Raw genomic sequence first — 16,935 nt, forward strand, 5'->3', positions numbered from 1 at the left:
AATGCATCAGTTTTCAGGTTGATTTCTCCAAATTGGAGCTAGAACTTAAATACTTGAAAAGTAATCCAAGTACAGAATACTTTTTTTTTTAAATTATCTTTATTGTTGAAAGTATTACATCTGTCCCCTCTTTTTTCCCCATTGACATCCCCCCTCCCATCTTAGGCCTTCACCACACTACTGTCTGTGTCCATGGGTTATGCATATATGCATATAAGTTCTTTTAGATTTTCAGGATAGTCACCCTAATCTTTTACAGCCGGCTCAATCCCATATAAATCAACCTTATTTGTGTAGGTATGCTTTCCTTTTTTTGAAGCTTTTCAAAGCACTTGCCTAATTTTCAAATAAATAGTAAATCTGTTAGTAGGGGACAGACACTTTAAATATATTTCAGTAAATTATAATTACAACATGGAAAATGGCATAAATAGTTTTGGGAACAAACCCAACAGACTTGGTAAACAAAAAAGCTGAACCAATAGAACAGGAAAATACAGGCTTAATAGATAGTTGCCTAGCAAACAAGCGTTCAGCATCCCATGAGCATCATTTAGTATGTTTTACAGAGGAAATGGGGAAGAAAAATGTTTTGTTTCATAATTTCTTTGAATGGCCTAGCCAGAAGACTATATATGTCCAAATATATTAGTAAGACATAAGAAACCAAGTGCATTTTATTTTTAGGCATCCAGATAATTTTTATGGCATATAAATATGACTGAAGATCAATAGACTACATACTTGCCCTTCCAGACAGCATTTTTTATGCTAAGCATACTTCAAGGAATTTAGGAGTTATAGTTTATGTTGATTCCTATATATATGTTCTCACATACATAGCAGCATTCTTAAAATAGTTGTCACAATGTGCCAATTATGTTTATAGTAACAGTACATTGAAATAAAATTTAAGGTGAGTCGTTCTCCATGAGTAAATTAGCTATTTTTTTTTTTCTCATTTAAATTATTTTCTAATCCAAGCCAGTATTGTAAAGTCTTTTTTGGTTTTAGACTTTAAGAATCAGATGATAGCTTTGGACCCTTCCCTCTAGATAAATGCACATACAAACTAGACACAAAACTTTGCATGTAATTTCAGGGAATTCATAGACCAAAGTCTATTCACAGTTCTCAAGAACCTCTGTCCTACCCAGTGATCTTAGCATAAAATTGTGTAAAGTGATTAGGCTGTTCTAGGTATAAAATAGACACATTAGAAATTACATTGTTTTCAGGCGTTAAGAAATTTAACATATTGGAATGACAGTGGAGGAGTAAGCTCTATTATATGAAGTTTACCAAAGGCTACAATTTTAAGCATCCATGTTTGTTGCTTTAACTATTTTGATGGATTTTTCCAAAATGTATTACATGCTTTCCTGCCTTCTAAAAAAGAGTTCATTGAACGTAAGTTAACGTTTTCTGGATGACTTGGGTCTGTCATTGATAATATTAATTACTATATAATGCTCTGATTTAGTGATGTTTTCAGGGCTGCTATGGGTGTGTGCAGCTGTTTACTCCCCAGCTAAATGCCTTGGACTGCTGTCGCTTTTTGTGTTCCTGTGTTTGCTTTATATGATTTTTCTCTATTCTCTTTATGTTTAGGCTGTCACTTAATTTCTTGTGCTGTCAGTGAACCATAACGTAACATCTCAACATCTCACGTCCACCTCCATCACCCACCTCCATTTTTTACTGCTAATATACTAGGAATGAGGATACAGGTTCTGTGTTTGTTAAAATTATGCATAAGATTAAAAGTCTTCGATGAAAGACTTCAGGAATTTCCTCTATAAATAAAATACATGGGCTTTGGATTCTCTGTTTGGTTGTTAAGCAGATGTTTTGTTTACTTCCTGTTTCCTTGCTGCTTTCTGGATAGCCACGGCTGCTAGTTAAATCTTTTGCTGCACTTAATACGTGACTTTGGTGTCTGAAAGAGTGCCTCCCAAATTTCCTATAACGTAGCTCTGAATCATTGAGTCTCACTCTGTCCTCTTACTGGAAACTAGTATTCTGAATTTTTCTGCCACTTAAAATCAAACAATGTAGCCTTTTCCCAAATTATTGGGAAAGAAATTAATAGAATTTTCTCATTTTTAAGGGTATTTCTCAAGTTATTAAAAATTTGGTGCCTGCTTAGAGAATTACTAACAAGCAATAGTAAGCAACAAACCTTCAATACAACTAAATTAATGTGTGGCAAATGAATATTATGGGTCACTCGATCAGTTACCAGTCATGCTTACATTGACAATTTTTTATGGGCCTGTGTGCTTGGATTATGGTTTTATATTGCCATATTGTGATGCAGTCATCTACACGTGGAAGTCCTCGTTGGGTGCGGGACCTAGGGAGCCTCTTCCTGTCTCACCCAGCCTCTCCTTTGGCATTCCTCCTATGTCGCTTCACCAGACTACTCTTGCAGTTCTTTAACTTGTACTCTTTTACATTTGTGCTTTTGCATATGCTCTACCCAGAAATCCCCTTTTCCTCACCTGTGTGATTTGCTGTCCTTGAGCATCAAATCCAATGTTCGCTCCTTACAGAAGTCATTTATAAGCCTCCAGCCCCCCAGTTGAGCTATTTACTGTGTTTCTTTAAGGCTTTAGTGATAACTTCTGTTACATAAGTGGTCCTTACTTTTCTCTCTTCCCCTAGTCTTTAAAATCCTTGGTGGTTAGGGCCATGTTTTACTACCTTCATTAATGCATTAGTAAATGTTTTTAATAAATGGTGTTTTTCAAAAAAGGCCATATCTTCTAGATATGTTATCATCTGAATTATTTTAAGAACCACCGCTCTAGGCTTCTAAACTGTTCACCAAGCATGCTAATAATAGATTATTAACAAATTAATCTCTGAAATTTTATCCTGTGTTCTCCAAATTTGATTAGATATTATCTACTTTTGGAAGACCTGACATATTCAGATACATACATACAGCCTATACAACTTCCATGTGATAGCAAATGTTCTAGCTCATATAGCTTGTGGACAGTATAAAAGAAATTTCCATGAAGCTTTAAACAGAAATCTCAAAACATTTGGGTTGACTTGATTTTCACCTACTTTTTTTTTTTTTAATCTTCACACTGTTCTAGACTTGCAGAACACAGTAGTGAATAAAACATACCAAAACCCTTGCCCTTGTGGATGTTACTGTTTAGTAGTAATAGACAATACATACAAAAAAGTATGTACCTGTGCACCGAAAGGTTGCCAGTTCAATTCCCAGTCAGGGCAGTATGGAAGGCAGCCGATCTCTCTCTCTTTCTTTGCAGCATGTCCTTGGGGGAGGATTTAAAAAGAAAGTATGTCGTATACTGGGTGATTATAAATGAGATGGAAAAAAGAGGAAGGGGGACATAGGATGATGGGCTTATTGAGTAGAGTTTCGATATTAAAAATTTTTTAAATGTCCCAAAAAAGTGAAATTTCAGCAGAGACCTAATGATGATGAGGGAATGTGCCATGTGGATATTTGGGGTAGTAATAATGCAGACGTAACTAACGGCAGCCAGTACAAATGCCCTGAAACAGAAGCTTACCTGGAGTATTCAAGAAACATGAGAAAGCTCTTGTGGCTAAGGAAAAGGAAAAGAGCAAGGGGTAATCATAGAAACGGATGTCAAGAGATCATGGAGAAGTTAGACTTTATAGGGCTTTGTGGACCATTGGAAGACTTTTACTCCAAGATGGAAAGACATTGGAGAGTTTTAAGCAGAGGAATAACATTTTAATGGGGTTAATCACTCATGTCATGTGGAGTGCTGTGAGAAGAGTAGAATGCAGGGGTCAAGGAGACCAGTTAAGGGGCTGTTGCAGTAACACAGTGGGGGAAGGGGACCAGTTGGTAACAATGGAGGTGGTAAAAATGGATCATATCCCAGGTCTGTTTTGAAGATAGTACTCACAGGATTTGCTAGAGGATCAGATATCAAGAGTGAGAGAAAAAGGCAGGATCCTCCCATCCCACCCTGCTCAGAAATGTTATATATTTCTTATATAACATACTTCTCTTTTCTGGATTCATTGTTTATTTTGCAGGAATTATTTCAGATAAGCTTTATGGCTGATAAATTGTCTGAGTCCTTGCATATTTTTTTAAAAGTGTTTATTTTACCCTTGCTCTTAAATGATAGACTGAATTTAACATTATGTTTCCTCAGAACTTTTAAGATATTACTCCATGGAGTCCTAGCTGGTGGCTCAGTGGATAGAGTGTCAGCCTGGGGACTGAAGGGTCCCAGGTTCGGTTCCAGTCAAGGGCACACGCCCAGGTTGCGGCCTTGATCCCCAGTAGGGGGCGTGCAGGAGGCAGCCGATCAATGATTCTCTCTCATCATTGATGTTTCTATCTCACTTTCTCTCTGAAATCAATAAAAATATGTATATATTTTTAAAAAGGTAATACTCCATGGTTTGCTAGTTTCCATTGTTGCTGGTGAGAATTTTTATGTTAGTCCTCTAATTCTCAATCTTGATTCTTCTTCCTAAAAACTTAAGACTTCCTTTAGCTTTCAAGTTTTGATATTTTACAGTCAACTGTATAGGTATTGCCTTTTTGCTTCTATTTGCTCAGTACTTGATGGATCCTTTTCGTCTGAAGGTTTCTCCCTGTATCTCTTGGACATTTTCATTGGTAATTTTCTCCTGAACACTATTTCTCTTCTGTTTCTGGAATTCTTTAATTAGACAGCTATTGAAACTTCTAAATCCATCCACTGCGGCTCTTAACTTTTTCACTTACAGTTTCTTTGTCTTATTTGTACGTATTTTTTAGAGAGTCCTTAGTAAAGTCTTCTGTTTTAATAATTTACTTTGAAATTCTATTTATTGTGAATTAACTCTGATGACATGACAGTATATGTGCCTTGGAGCAGTGTGCTTTCTCTATGTATGCCATTTTATAATTTGTCCAGAAATTAACAAATATCGCAATTCTAGGGTATGTGCATACTTTGTATATTCAACAAATCTAAAAATAGAAATTTCCTGCAAAATTTTTAAACTCTCTGTAACCTCTGTGGTGCCCCCTGTGGATCGGCACCACAGACATGTCTTCTGCCCCATAACTTGTCACACAGTTTCCTCCGATGTCCTCTCTCGGTTGTACTATGTGTTTCTCTCCTTTAGAGTTTGGTGATTTCCTCATCTCTTTGGTGATTTTGTGTTGTGTGTGTGATTTGCTCATATTTGTTCATCTTCTTGGTGATTTTTGTGTGATTTGCTCATATTTGTGTTTTACAGTTTGATCACTGCTCGAGTGTTCAGTGGCTTACGGCCCTTGATTGTGAGGGAGGGTCAAGGTGCTAGTGCTTGTTTCCTGGTGTGGGTGCTCTTCCTCCCTCCTGAGGGCCAGCAACTACCTGTGACATGGCACTGCTCTACAGCCCAGTATGCATCCTCGCTGCTTTAGCCCAGGACATATGTCTCTGTTGACTGATGCTTAGCACAGGCTTGGGGGGCGGGTGAGAGGAGGAGAGATGAGGACCAATTGGCCCAGCTGTTCCAGATGCAGCTTGCCGACTAATCATCCTGATGTGTGTCTGAGTGTGTCCGTTGACTCTGGCTTAAAGCTGACTTCTAACCAGTCCTGCTTTTGCAGATGTCTTCTATGCTACCTGTAGTCTGCCTGTGGCTTTCCTAAGTTTCCTCCCTCCCCATTTCCCCTGCCATAAATTTGACCTTGTCTGCTTTTAGGAGACTACTGTTAGTCTTTTCTTATTATCCTGTGCATTTACAATTTGTATTTGTTAAAGTTAAATGTCATTTCCTTAGAAAAGTTTCCCCTAACCACCCAATTTAAAATAACTTCCCAATTTCTTTCTATAACATCACTTCAGGTAATTTTCATTATAGCATTCATCTCCACCTAATATATATTTCTCTGTGTCAGTCTTTCCAGACCTACTAGTAAATGTCCGCTTCATTAGGGGCCTATTATGTTCTGCTTACTGCTTAGTCCCAAGTGAGATACAGTGTCTGGTATATAGTACACATTCAATACAATAGTTGAATTAAGTGATTTTATGTTTTCTTTTTAACCTTTTGCACTCAAATGTCGAGTGTGACTCGACACGGTTAGCATTAGAATAAAGGAATCGAGAAAAAAGCAAGTGAGTGCGAAGGGTTAAATTATATATCACATCTGCTTGAATTACACAAATTTTAGATTTTATAATAGGAACCAGGCTTAGCAAATAGTCTATATTAACCTCTCTGTTTAAAACAGAAAGCCTTAAATAAACAAATAATTGCCTTTAACCAAAAAGCTGTACATTACATGGACTAATGTAAAATGTAAAGGCCTTAACCTCCAGCACTTTAATCTACATGTCATTAAAACAAAGTTTGGGGAAAGAAAACAAAGCTTTGACTTTCTAAGAACAACATTACAAAATGACCAGAAAAAGTCATAATCCTATTTGTTTATAGTTCCTATAATTATATGAGATCAAGTGTGTTCTCACGTAAATTGTAAGTTGAAGTGCATCATATTCTTCATGCCATATTATTATGGAGCTTCTTCTTTTATTGATTTTTTTTTTTAGAGGGAGAGGGAGAGAGAAACATCAATGTGATAGCAAAACATCTATTGGCTGGCTCCTAAGTGTGCCCGCCCACCCCACCCCAGCCCTCCCTCCCGGGATGGAGCCTGTAACCCAGGCTTGTGCCCTGACTGGGAATCAAATCCATAACCTTTTGGTACACAGGATAATGCCAAACCAACTGAGCTATCCCAGCCAGGACTGGAGCTTCTTTAGCAAACTCAAATTTCCAAATTCTTAAATTGGGTTAAAGATTCACTGTACCAAATAAAATTTTTACTTTTGTTCCCTGTATCTCTTAGAGTAAATTTGGTAGCTCTAGTCAGCTGACCAACCAACATGTGATAGTAAAGAACAATTTTTCAATGAAAAGTCATTATTTTGAGGGTTACCCCTTAATTATATTGGAAAACCAGAAAAATTTACCTAGATAGACAGATTCACTGCTCATGTAATAACTCCATGAATGAAAATTAAGCAAGTTTCGAATAGGCCTCTGTCGCTAAGTATTCTTTTTCAGTCTCCATTTAATATTACAAACTATTATAACATTTTACCAAATTATACTGAATGTTAAGAAAAGATTTATGAAACCGTTTTGGCTCAGTCGATAGAGCATCGGCCTGCAGACTGAAGGGTCCCAGGTTCGATTCCGGTCAAGGGCATGTACCTTGGTTGCGGGCACATCCCCAGTAGGGGGTGTGCAGGAGGCAGCTGATCGATATTTCTAACTATCCCTCTCCCTTGCTCTCTGTAAAAAATCAATAAAATATATGGAAAAAAATAGGACAATTGTTTCTATAAAAAAAATAAAAGATTTATGAGAATTTGTCCTAATCAACTAAGAATGCTTTTTGAGTATGACCTCACAGTAAAATAAAAATAATGCTAGATATATAAAAAATAATTATAACATTTTTATTTTCTACGTAGAGATCAAATTTATTTCCACATTTTCCCTTGCAAATGTTTTAATTTTATACTGAAAAAAAGTAAAGATGAAGTCACTTTGTAGAAAACAATCAAAAGTTATCTGTTCCATAAAACAAAGAATATTTATATGTGTGCAGTTTGGAAATCTGTATTACTTATACTCCTATCATCAAGAAGATGAACTTAAACCTTACAGAATTAGCCTCTTAGCTTTGTAATTCTGAGGAAATGATTTTAATTTTGTTGTACTTCTTTTCTTTTTAGGCAAAGATGCACTTTACACAATTCCAGTGAAAAACATTCTTGCTGTGGAAAAACTGGAAGATAGCTCTTTCAACAAGAAAAATGTAAGTACAGAAATAATTAAAGCTTTTTAAACGGCTTATAATTACTTAGTTGAAAATTTTCCAGAGGTTGGTCATTTTAATGTTTGCCATTAATCATTAATATTTTATAATTGCTGTTTAGAACTGTCTTAAAATTGTCCGTTATTGTTGATGCCTTGGTAGAGTCTGCCTAGCCTATTAAGTTAATGGCACTTTTCTCAATATTACCCTATTAAACTTCTCAGCTTGACATTTAAGTCTTTAGTAATATATTCTCAACCAATCTGTGCAATCCTATCTTCTGCTGCCATTCAGTACATACCATTATACTCCATCCAACCAAGGTGATTTCCTTGTTTTGCTCTATTTCCCACTGCTTTGCCATTATTTATACTTTTTCCTCCATCTGAAATTCCCTCCCTTTATTCCTATTTATATGATAGTCCGTTCCTTTGGCCATATGTGGCTTCTAAAAATTATACAGTGATGAACAGTTTAGTATCATGTGACTCAGATTGTCCTTGCTTGAAAAGTAACAGTTCATAAGCTACTTCAGCAACAGTTATCTAGCCAAGCAAACTATATTTCTGTGATATACCTTATTCTGTTTTGTACTATGTGTTGGTTTTTAGACTGTCACTAACTTTTTGTCTTAATTGCCTATAAAGATGTTCCAAGTAATTCATACGGAGAAACCACTCTATGTCCAGGCAAATAATTGTGTAGAAGCTAATGAATGGATAGACGTACTCTGCAGGGTGAGCCGGTGCAATCAGAACAGGCTCAGCTCTTATCATCCCTCTGCATATCTAAATGGCAGCTGGCTCTGCTGTCAGGAGACCAGTGAAAATGCTCTCGGCTGCAAGCCCTGTACTGCGTAAGTTTCTTCCTGATTAAAAAGTAGTGTTTCAAATGTGGTCTATCTATACAATGGAATATTATTCAGCCATAAAGTGAAATGACATACTTTTATATGCTACAAATACACATGAACCTTGGAAACATGCTAAGTGAAAGAAGCCAGACAAAAAGATTATATACCTTATGATAATATTTATATAGTGTCCAGAATAGGTTAATTCATAGAGACAGAAAGTAGATTAGCAATAGCATAGGGCAGGAGGGCAGGAGGGATGGAGAGTGCTAATGGATAAAGGTTTCTTTTTAGAGTGATAAAAATCTTCTCAAATTAATAGTGGCTGGCACAAGTCAGGAAAAAAAGGGTCACGTAAACTTGAGCCAAGATATCAAGGAAGAAGGGCTAAGCATTCTCTTTTTTAAATGTTTTTATGATATTTTTATGGATTGCAGAGAGAGGAAGGGCGAGAGGGAGAGAGGGATAGAAACATCAATGATGAGAGAGAATCATTGATCAGCTGCCTCCTGCATGCCCCCCACCAGAGGTCAAGACTGCAAACCAGGCATGTGCCCTGATTGGGAATTGAACCATGACCCCCTGATTCATAGGTCGGTGCTCAGCCACTGAGCCACACTGGCTGGGCTAAGCACTCCCTTTTTTGATTGTATAGAACAGCTATTGAATTAAGAAGTAATGTGTTACTATTGAGATGAAGCATAGGTTATGAAAATGATTTCACTTTTAAATTCCTCTCCTTTTGATTCAAGTTGAATAATAACCAAACCTCTGTTGGCCCTGTTTAATTTAATTACCAAATGTGACTAGATTTCTTAGGTTCCTTCTGCAAAATTCTGTGGTTTTGTTTTTCATTCTCAAACTGTCGAAAGTGTTTGGCATGTTAATAAAGTGAGATTTTTCCAATGTCTTTAATTTCATTTTTACCGTAGAGGTGTCCCTGCAGACATCCAGATAGATATTGATGAAGACAGAGAAACAGAAAGAATTTATTCCCTTTTTACCCACAGTTTACTTAAGCTACAGAAAATGGAAGGTAATGTATGATTAAACTATTTTTATTTAACCACGTTCCTTAATTACCAATTCCTGAAGTATTGCTTTGGCATTATCTTAAAGTTGAAAATAATCATATTTACCAAAATGCTACTTATATGACAGTTGACAAACTGTCAAAGGGGGGAGAATTTCTCATAGATATTCATGCAGTAAAAATGCTATTTTTGCATAAATGTAAGGATCATAATTAATAAAATGAATGTATTTTGGTTATCTGTGCATTTCCAGGGGAAATCTCCCCAGGTTGAGACACTTGAAAAGTTCTTATTTCTACTACTAATTACATTTATGGAACATAGTTGTCTGATCAGAGATTTTGCTGCTCCTTGTAGAGGCTTGTGGAACTATAGCAGTGTATCAAGGACCACAGAAAGAGCCTGATGATTATTCTAACTTTGTTATCGAGGATTCTGTAACAACCTTTAAGACAATTCAGCAAATAAAAAGCATCATAGAGAAGCTAGATGAACCTCATGAAAAGTATAGGAAGAAAAGATCAAGTAGTGCAAAATATGGGAGCAAGTAAGTATTTTTAAGGTACTTTTTAAACATAGTTTGAGATTGCTCTGTGCTCACACCTGAAATGCAGGCCTCCTACCTTCATCATTCAAGACCCAGCTCAGAACCTTCCTCTGTGTAAGACTCTCCCTGGCCAGTGGTATCATTTCCTCATGTTGGTGCTGTACTTCATCTCTACTTTTAATATTATATCCTAACGTTATCCATTAAATTGAATACTCAGTAGCCTGTTATTTGTTTTGTTTTTACTGATCCTCATCCTCCTTAGTATCTCCCCCCAGTGCCTTATACATACTACGTACCAAAAAAAATTAAAAAATAAAAATGAGATGTCAAAGTGCCAGAGTACTTTATAGTGGATTTTCAGATCCATCTCAGCTGTAGATGGATACTACAGTGGATAACAACACAGCTAACATTTATTAGGAGCTTATTCTAGCACCAGGTACTGTGCCCAGTACTTTACATCAGATCACTTAGATTGTTTTTAGCAGCAAGTAACAGAAAACCCCAGTTGAAGTCCTAACCAATAAGAAATCTTTTAATCTCACAAATTGAGTCCTAACTTCTACAGTTGTTTAGCTCACCAGCTCAGCGCTCTCATCAAAGTGCATCCAGCCACTCAGCCTCCTCAACAGGTGATTTCTGTCCCCAGCTGTCCCCTCGTGCTCACAGATGGGCTACAGTAGTTCAGAGCCTCACATTTTTATATTTTGCACACTTTATATAATAGTGTCCAGAGATAGAAGGAGCTGTTTCATCACTGAGAGAAAAGAACCTTATCTAACGTTAACCCCAGTCTCCCCTAGGCTGCCGGACTGTCCCGGACTAGCACGGGAATCTTTTTTCTGTTCACACAGAAGTAAATAGGGAGGGGACAGTCCTTAGACCAGCAAATAAGTGTGTGCCACAAGGTACACTCTCATTGACCCTCACGTCAGCCTAACGTTGTTATAATCCCATTTCCAGCTAAAGGAACTGAGGCTCGGGCAAGAGAAGTGCCTTGCCCAAGGTCACACAGCTGTCTGGTGAGGGGACTTTGAATCCTGGCCCCATCACTTTAGGTGTGTGTGTTTTTAAAATTATGCAGGTTAATAATTATATTTGTGCTTTTTGAACAATAAAAATCAGTTTGACAGATATAAATGTTTATGTTCTCCCTGGATCGAAGGCTCAGTATATTGTCAACATCCTAATCCTGTCTCTTCTACATTAGTGTAGTCGGTTCTCTTCCCCCAGTATCATGTGGTTTGGGAGCCCCAGGAAGTTTCCATATGAGCCCTAACCAGTGTCGGCCATCCTTAATTAGTAGGTCCCCCTTGTACATACCCACTATGCCCCTCTCCAGCTTTATTTTTCTCTATCAAGAAATACCAGTCCCTCTTGTACTAAATATTTTACTTGTTCATTTTATTTTCCTTATCCCATAAGGTAAGCTCCAGGAGGACAAAAGGTTTTGTCGATTCTGCTCACTGTTGTAGCTGTAGCTTCTGAAATAGTGCCTGACATTTAATAGGTGGTTAGGTGGTCAGCAAATACTTGTTGAGTTAATGAAATAAGACTTGGCATAAGAGATTACCAAGGGAAAATTATAAATAATAGATACTATGCGATATTTGTCACTTTTTAAAATGGTTTTTTTTTTTAACTTTTGAAAAATGATTTTCTCTTATTTTTTTCTAGGGAAAATCCAATTGGTGGGAAAGCATCTTAGAGTTTGACCATTTGATTCAGAACTGGAAAATATTATTTTTGTTGGAGCTTTTCAATTCAACATGTTTTGTTTATAGTATTTAAGAATGAACATTGGCTTCAGTGTCATCTGCATTCACTTTGTATTTAATATTTAATAATTGGAATTAACTGTTTGGGGATCCCGTATTGATGTATTGCTATAGAATTTGAAATCCAAGATTCCCTTCATATCTGTGTATCGAAAGCCATGTTTCTGCAACTTTTTTTAAATAGAAAGAATCTTCCTAAAGAAGCTTTGTACAAAAGGAGAACTCCTCCGTACCATCTCTTTTTGTAACACACTTCGTGTTCTGTGGACTTTTCACTACCATTAGTGCCTGCTCTATACTGCCAACATTGTGTTGTTTTTCTAGAAAATCCCAGCCAATAACTCAGAGCTTTCCATTTATTTAGTTCACCTAGACCCTCTGCCTCCAAAAAAAAAAGAAAAGAAAAGAAAAAAATACAAGATTTTCCTTTGGTCCGTTAGTCTTACAGATTACATTCAGAGCAGTGACAGAAACTTTAGAAAACTGCCTGTTGAAAGATGTAAACAGAACGCAGATAGGAGGAACCAGGGAACATGCACTGTTGGGTGCATCTTGTTTACATTTGGGATGAATGGTGGCAAATGAAATAAAATGAGACCACTAAATTTTTTTCATTGTTTTAAATATCAGGTACTCATTTTCTTGATTTGAGAGTTCAGGTTAACATGACTTCTAAGGACATTTCTTCTGAAAAAGGAGAGAGTAAACAGTGAACGAAGGTGGTGGGAAAATCACTCGACTTCACCTGCTATTCCATGTTGTGTTATATAAGGGCCATCATCAGGACGCCCTCTCCTAGTGTGACTGTTACCAAGTTGAGAGCCAACTCCAGAACAGTCGCCCAGCGCACTTTAATAATCTGGGCTCCCAGCCCCAGATTATGCTTTAGATACTCTGTGGTATCTAATCCTTATGATCAGTTCAATGATCGGTGTTTAAGTCTAGAAATAGTGCTTTCCTGAAAATGTTTATATTTCATTGCTATTTCCTTATTGCCTGCTAGCCAAATGGAATTTGGGCAAGCAACTGTTTGAATCCTGTTTTATCCTATTAATTTACCTTTATCCTAAAAACCGTAACTGTAAATAAGCAATCGAAGCAAGTTGCCAACTTGAAGTCAAGAGGGACATACTTTGCTTCATCAGTATTAAAAACCACGGTACTTTTATTTTGTCTTTTTAAATTGAAACATTTTCTAAATGTGGTACTTTAAACCTTGGAGTATTTACACGTTTCGGTTTAAAACTGTGACTTATTAATGTAAGTCTGGCTAGTACTGCTTTTTTTGTTTGGCTCCCAAGAGCCTCATTCCTCTGCCGTTACCTATGCGTACTTTGATTTTTACTACCTGGTCTGCTTTCTCTGCCTTTTCCACACTTGAAAAAATATATGGCAGCTCACTTCACCCTAAAAACCTGGAAACCCCAAGAAGGAGAGAAAAGAACAATACAGACTACTCTTGCCATAAATGCCAGTTCTGGTTCTTAGATTAGCCACTTCCATCAGTTGACATTGAGGTGATCTCTTACTTGTTTTGTTGTTATTGTTTGTTTTGTTTTTGGTTCAGCCTTGTGTTTTAATATTCATTTAATAAGATGATGGGCAATAGCAAAGTTTTCACTCCCAGGAATATAATTTATCAAAGGAATGATTTTATTTGCCAAAGAAATATGTTTATAATACAACAGGTAACGGTTAAGTGTCAAACGAGGCTTTCCTTATTATTCAAAAACATGACAAATGCTGTGGCTTTTGTCTCTGATTTTGAAGCCTAATTTCATGCATTTATCAGAAAGGCTCATTCATACCAGGTTTTAGAAAACAGATTGTTTTAAGAGTAAAAGCACCTTTAATTTGTTCTAACGGTACATACTGTAAAGACAGAATGCAACAGAGCTTTTCAGGTGTGCTTGCTGATGTGAAAAATACAGGACTTATTCTCGAGTTAAATTACCAGCCTTGATTGATATTATTTGCTTCCATTTTTATAACTTGGAAATTAATATGTTGCTAGTAAATATCGGTTTTTACAGTGTCCAGTTTTAAAATGTAAGTTATCAAAACTTAATGTAGTGCATTTGTGTAACCATATTGTATTATTGAGAATGTATTTTTATTTAAATTTTATTTTCTTATCAAGAGTATTATAAAAATTAAAAACTTTTGTAACTGTTGCTTGGAAATAACTCAAATAAATTACAAGAAGCCCGTCCGTTCTTTGTGAGACCTTACTTTCTTACTGATTTAGGAATTCTTGTTGTACCTCGCTTATTAGTAAGGGAATGACGGAAGTGAGGAACCATCAGTTACTAAGAAAACGAAGCAGTTTGGAAAGGGCTCAGTATTCTTGCATTTAACCAGGCTGATGTTTGATGGACTGTGGTCATTTTTTGTTATTCATTCAACAGACTTGTTCTGAGGGCCTACCGTGTGCCGTGCAGGGCCCTGTCGTTCTTTGGAGCCATGCACGCCTGGTGTTCAGGAATATATTTTACTCCTGTCTGGGTAAATAATTTAGAGCTGAGTGTTCAGCCTGTGTTAGCCTTTTTGAAGAATCTCACATTCTACTCTTCTCAAAAAGGTCGACACCATAGTCTGTGGTGACTCAGGTGCCGCACCCACTCTGCAGGTGAGCCTGCAACGGAGCTCAACTTTCAGTGCATCCTTCTGGGTGTTGGGATTTGATCATGTCATGCCACTTTGCTGATTTGTCCAGAGAACATAGAGTGACAGCCCCAAATGCCGGTCAGTCAATTTCTTGTACCCCCGAGGAGAGGGGCAAGAATCCTTCCCAGTAGAACCTCAATAGCACTCTGAGCATCTCTAAATCAACCTTCATAAACAGCCCGCATGACTCCAAAAGAGGTTAAGGTTAATGAGGAGGATGAATAAGGTTCTCAATCTCTAAGGATCTTGTTTGTATTGAAATACCAGATCCCAGCTCAGACTGGCCCATGTTATTAGAATAGAACTTGTCAGAAATATTAAAGAATTAGGGTTCCACTCCACGATGTAAACAAGCTATTTCTTTGGAGAAAAGGGGGGGTCATACTTTAGTTGGGTTTCCTTTCCAAATTGCATGATTCCAAAATGAGAGAGAACTGAGGCTAAGCAGGGTCCCTTTATGTGTACACAGAGCCTGGCACTGCTGTGTTCTGGTCTCTGCTGTTTCTCTTCTACTCCAGGCCAGTGGCCGGTGCTGACCCTTTAGAGAAGAACCTGTCTTGGGTAGACATGACATGCTTCAAAATAAACTGACCGGTCTTTAGAGAGTTGATTTCTCATCCACATCCTCACCTGAGGTTCGGTCTTTTCTGGCCAAAAGGTTCATTCTTTGGCATGTCATTTTGCATTTGACTTCTTAGTTTGGTGATACCACTTGCTACCATTTTTTAAGCTTATGCCTACATTTTATATTAACAGCAGAGAAGGTGTAACCCAAGCGTGTCAAACTTACGGCCCACAACGAATATTTTTGCGGCCCAGCCAATGTAACGGTATGTAAGAAACGTTTTAATAAAAATGTCATAACTTAATTTTTACAATATCCTGTTACACATAATTATTAATAACACAGTGCAACATTCACTAATGACTGATTACTATAATTGTGTTGCATTCATTTCCCTTACTCGCCTTACATGCAGGCGCACCATTTCTCTCCACTAATACTAACAGCGAATGTTAGCAGCCGATTGCCACGTCATTAGTCTTGGACTGACTTGTTTGGTGTGCGCAACAGGAAATACTTCACTTCCGGAGAACAAGAAAAATAGGTTTATTTGCATTACGCTTATTAATTTGTGCAGTTATTCAGTGTCTAGTAATGTTCAAGAAAAAATACTAATTTTTATTAAAATGTATTATTTTAGTTAACGATGACTCATTTATTTCAGCCCTTTGTGTTCAGCCTGTCTCTATCGAAATAAACCTACGTTTCTATGAAAATTCAAGCTTTTGTTTTCTTGCGGCCCACTTAAACTTAAACCTTGTTTATTTGGCCCGTGTTAGCCTTTGAGTTTGACATGCTTTTGCTGTAACCTGTTTAATTACTAAAATCCTATTATTTAGTTTTTTGCCTTGTGTTTCAGGTCCCCTTTGTTCCATATTATCAAAACCTTTGTACTTCCTTTGTATTGATCTACTTTTGACATGGAATTCAGCCTTAGACACACAATTTTTGCTCATCAAGAAAGAATTCTTTTGTCTAGAGTGAACAATATTGAATGTTTTCCAAATTTAACATATTCCTCAATTCCTCCCAGAACTGAGAAGGCCACACTGCCTGCACTGTCTTTAAAAAAAAAAAAGAAAAAAGCCTGATCGGGTGGCTTGGTTGGTTGGAGCATCGTCCCGTCAGGGCACTTGCAGGTTCCGTCCCCGGTGGGGTCATGTACGGGGAGCAACTGATCGATGCTTCTCTCTCACATCAATGTTTCTTTCACACACTCTCTCTTCCTCTCTTTCTAAAATTAATCTTTAAAAAATACACATATCCTTGGGTGAAGATTTTTTTAAAAAAGAAGAAAAAGACCCACCATTTTAGACAGATTCTCAGTGCAGGATGGGTAAGTGACCCCTGGAGAGGCATATCAGCATCTCCTAAGAAGATAGCGGGCTCAGGAATGGGAAGGTCTACGGTTTAAAAAGTCAAAGTCAACATTACGATTTTACACTTAAAAATTCAAACCAACACCTAATTTTGTAATTCAAACAACAAAAAAGCTCAACACAATCTTGACTCATGCAAATGTATAGGTGAAACCTTAATTTTTACCTGGAGGCCTTTCCCAGTAAGGAGCCTGAGATATTTGTGTTTTTGTGGGACAGTTGTTTTTAAAGTTTGGGAAATACCGACCCCAAGTCTCAGTCCTAAACTC

At 37.2% G+C, this 16,935-nt stretch overlaps 1 protein-coding gene across 2 annotated transcripts in view; it reads left to right on the plus strand.

Moving 5' to 3' along the window:
• Positions 1–14,455, plus strand: part of RASA2 (RAS p21 protein activator 2) — a 117,804-nt gene extending 103,349 nt beyond the window's left edge. For both annotated transcript variants that reach the window (XM_054729596.1, XM_054729597.1), the window contains exons 20-24: positions 7,758–7,840; positions 8,488–8,696; positions 9,626–9,729; positions 10,085–10,274; positions 11,955–14,455. In XM_054729596.1, coding sequence (XP_054585571.1) covers positions 7,758–7,840; positions 8,488–8,696; positions 9,626–9,729; positions 10,085–10,274; positions 11,955–11,985 — 617 coding nt within the window. In that variant the 3' untranslated portion in view covers positions 11,986–14,455. The remainder of the gene's footprint in view (positions 1–7,757; positions 7,841–8,487; positions 8,697–9,625; positions 9,730–10,084; positions 10,275–11,954) is intronic.
• Positions 14,456–16,935: the final 2,480 nt, after the last annotated feature.

Source organism: Eptesicus fuscus, chromosome 18 (genome assembly GCF_027574615.1).
Source record: "Eptesicus fuscus isolate TK198812 chromosome 18, DD_ASM_mEF_20220401, whole genome shotgun sequence".
In the NCBI taxonomy this organism is placed as follows: domain Eukaryota; kingdom Metazoa; phylum Chordata; class Mammalia; order Chiroptera; family Vespertilionidae; genus Eptesicus; species Eptesicus fuscus.